This window comes from Biomphalaria glabrata, chromosome 1 (genome assembly GCF_947242115.1).
Source record: "Biomphalaria glabrata chromosome 1, xgBioGlab47.1, whole genome shotgun sequence".
In the NCBI taxonomy this organism is placed as follows: domain Eukaryota; kingdom Metazoa; phylum Mollusca; class Gastropoda; family Planorbidae; genus Biomphalaria; species Biomphalaria glabrata.
Window position 1 is genome coordinate 77,480,301 of NC_074711.1, and position 3,553 is coordinate 77,483,853.

At 41.4% G+C, this 3,553-nt stretch overlaps 1 protein-coding gene across 1 annotated transcript; it reads left to right on the plus strand.

The window, feature by feature from the left end:
- Positions 1 to 201: 201 nt before the first annotated feature.
- On the plus strand, positions 202 to 2,933 carry LOC129926273 (uncharacterized). Its single transcript, XM_056029297.1, has 3 exons — positions 202 to 210; positions 1,789 to 2,607; positions 2,658 to 2,933. Exons 1-3 carry the CDS (start codon positions 202 to 204, stop codon positions 2,931 to 2,933), a joined length of 1,104 nt encoding a protein of 367 aa, XP_055885272.1.
- The last annotated feature ends 620 nt before the right edge of the window (positions 2,934 to 3,553 follow it).

The window sequence follows — 3,553 nt, forward strand, 5'->3', positions numbered from 1 at the left end:
GTTTAGAACAATGATGTTTAGATTTTTAACGTTTACAACTCTGGTACATGTTTAAAAGCATCAGTGGACTAGACTAACATTTCACTCTAAAAGGTTTATAAATGAGAGAATCAAATGAAAAAATGAGACAGAATGAAAACGATTCACAGCTGGCTGCTGACTGAATTATCTAATAAGTTCCAATCCAAAAGACTTATTGAAATGGCATGGGTAATCAAAGCAAAGTGTTATCAATAAAATGAAATATAGAATACCAATTAGAAACAACATTATTTTGTTTTCTGATACTAGTTTGCATTTCTTTTTACATTTTTAACCCATCCTTGTTGGTAATCGATTTTGTATACACAACTTTCACATCAATTTTAACTGTGATTTTTAATTTTGTTCTACGTTCTAATAAACACGTAGCAAAGACCAAGGGCCCGTGATCCAGTACATTGGAAAAAAAAAAAACGTTTGCTTACAAATATTTTATGTTCAAACATCTAAGACACGCCCTCAGCACATTCAGCTGCTTACACACACACACATACCTACACACACACACACAAGGAGTTCAATCCCCAACTTCAAACAGTCAGGCCTATACAAACATTATTGTTAGGCTTCATGTTTGTTGTTTCATTAAAATATTTCCCTTTGAAATGTGTTATTTGATGACAAGTTGTTTATGAACTCAAATTAAAACACAATCTAAAGAAACTAGCGGATCTCAAGTCTTTTTTTTTAGGATTTATAGGGCACCCCTGAATTTACCAAACTCTAATGTTTACCTGACATGAGTTGGGGAAAGTAAAGCGGTTGGTCGTTATGCCGACCACATGACACCCTCGTAAACTGTCGGCCAAAGAAACAGATGACCTTAACATCATCTGTCCTATGGATCGCAAAGTCTGAAAGAAAACTGATTATAAGGTTTGGGTTAGGGTTAGGGTAATGTCTGCTGTAACAGAAACTTTCTATGCAACTATAACGTGTTTAAGTTGATCAACATTGTTATTTTAATTGCTTAGTTTCTTTGGTCAGCAACCTTCCAACAAAACTATTTTTTTAATAATAACTAAGCGTCGTTTCTTCCTTATCGTTTAGTCCATTTACTGATTTACTATTAAGACTGTAAGTAAGTAGTCTTCGGGCAGGAGGGTCTCGTTAGCCATACCTGGCTACCCACCTAGGAGAAGGTAAACTCTGAATTCAAACGTCTGTAAGCTTGCAGCTATACCCAATCATGGGAAAGGCTTCGGGATTCTACCCTTAGAAAAAATCAGGAGCTGGCTACCCATCAGCGATTTGCAGCACCCAGTGCTACACCCTAGCAGCCCCTACGACTCTGATGACTCCAAATTGTATAGGCACTTGCCGCTCCTTTTTGGAATCATCAACAGCGTGGAGAGGAGACATCACTGTCGGATGTTGCCCCTGGACCTAACTGATGTGTGGACGACATCGTTTCGACCGCAGCTAATGTCCAGGCATTTATCTCATTTCCATCCATAGTTGCTTCACGACCGAAGGAAGCTATATGCATGAAGTTTTTAGTCTTGCCGACCGAAGGAAGCCATATGCATGAAGTTTTTAGTCTTGCCGACCGAAGGAAGCTATATGCATGAAGTTTTTAGTCTTGCTGACCGAAGGGAAGCTATATGCATGAAGTTTTTAGTCTTGCCGACCGAAGGAAGCTATATGCATGAAGTTTTTAGTCTTGCCGACCGATCGTATCTAGGACGAAATAAAAAAATATTTTGCCCGTAATTTCCTTACTTATACATTATGTCTCGTCGTTAGGACATCGCCCAGTGTGAGATCCATGCAACAGTTGATGTTGTAGGTGCCCAGTGTGAGATCCATGCAACAGTTGATGTTGTAGGTGCCCAGTGTGAGATCCATGCAGCAGTTGATGCTGTAAACAGCCTTTGTGAGATCCAGGCAGCAGTTGATGTTGTAGACAGCCAGTGTGAGATCCATGCAACAGTTGATGTTGTAGGTGCCCAGTGTGAGATCCATGCTGCAGTTGATGTTGTAGGTGCCCAGAGTGAGGTCCAGGCAGCAGTTGATGTTGTAGACAGCCAGTGTGAGATCCATGCAACAGTTGATGTTGTAGGTGCCCAGTGTGAGATCCATGCAGCAGTTGATGCTGTTAACAGCCTTTGCGAGATCCATGTAACAGTTGATGTTGCAAACAGCCTTTGTGAGATCCATGCAGCAGTTGATGCTGTTAACAGCCTTTGTGAGATCCATGTAACAGTTGATGTTGCAAACAGCCTTTGTGAGATCCATGTAACAGTTGATGCTGTAAACAGCCTTTGTGAGATCCATGCAACAGTTGATGTTGTAGGTGCCCAGTGTGAGATCCATGCAACAGTTGATGCTGTTAACAGCCTTTGCGAGATCCATGCAACAGTTGAAGCTGTTAACAGCCTTTGCGAGATCCATGCAACAGTTGATGTTGTAGGTGCCCAGAGTGAGATCCATGCAGCAGTTGATGTTGTAGGTGCCCGGAGTGAGATCCATGCAGCAGTTGATGTTGTAGGTGCCCAGAGTGAGATCCATGCAGCAGTTGATGTTGTAGGTGCCCAGAGTGAGATCCATGCTGCAGTTGATGTTGTAGGTGCCCAGAGTGAGATCCATGCGCAGTTGATGTTGTAGGTGCCCAGAGTGAGATCCATGCAGCAGTTGATGTTGTAGGTGCCCAGAGTGAGATCCATGCAGCAGTTGATGTTGTAGGTGCCCAGAGTGAGATCCATGCAGCAGTTGATGTTGTAGGTGCCCAGAGTGAGATCCATGCAGCAGTTGATGTTGTAGACAGCCAGTGTGAGATCCATGCAGCAGTTAATGTTGTAGGTGCCCAGTCTGAGCTCCATTCAGCAGTTGATGTTGTAGGTGCCCAGTGTGAGATCCATGCAACAGTTGTTGTTGTGATGTCTTACTAAAGAACTCGTGAAAATGGCGTCACATAACCGTCTAGGGATTACGCACTGTAAACCATATCAAAACATTTCGCCATTATCTTGTTCAACGTCTGGGTTGAAGACTTTGATATTGACTTGTGATGTTCCTGATCAAGTTATCACTCCCGTTGAGATATGTCTTGGTTATCTTTACGGGTCGTTCAAATGGAATGTACATTTTATTTATTGAATACAGCTGGTGGGTCATGGCGACATTATTCTAATACACCAGCGAATATAATATTAGTAGACACACGATTGCTGTGTAGATAGTTGCTCTTTTGAAATGGAATTCAAACAAATGTTTTGGAAATAGTGACTCTTTGGTGAAAAATATTTCCTTTATCTAAGTTATATGACATTTCTCTCGTTCTGTCTCACACAAACACACACAAACACACACACACACACATATATATATATATATATAATATCTCTCTCTCTCTCTCTCTCTCTCTCTCTCTCTCCACTTTCTCTCTTCTTTCTTTCTCTCTTTCTCGTTCTTATTCTCTATATAGCCGTTCAGACTTATACTTTCGGTGGAATTGTAACATAACGTCATCTCTATTTTTAGACTCTTGGGTTTGGGGGGGGGGGGGATC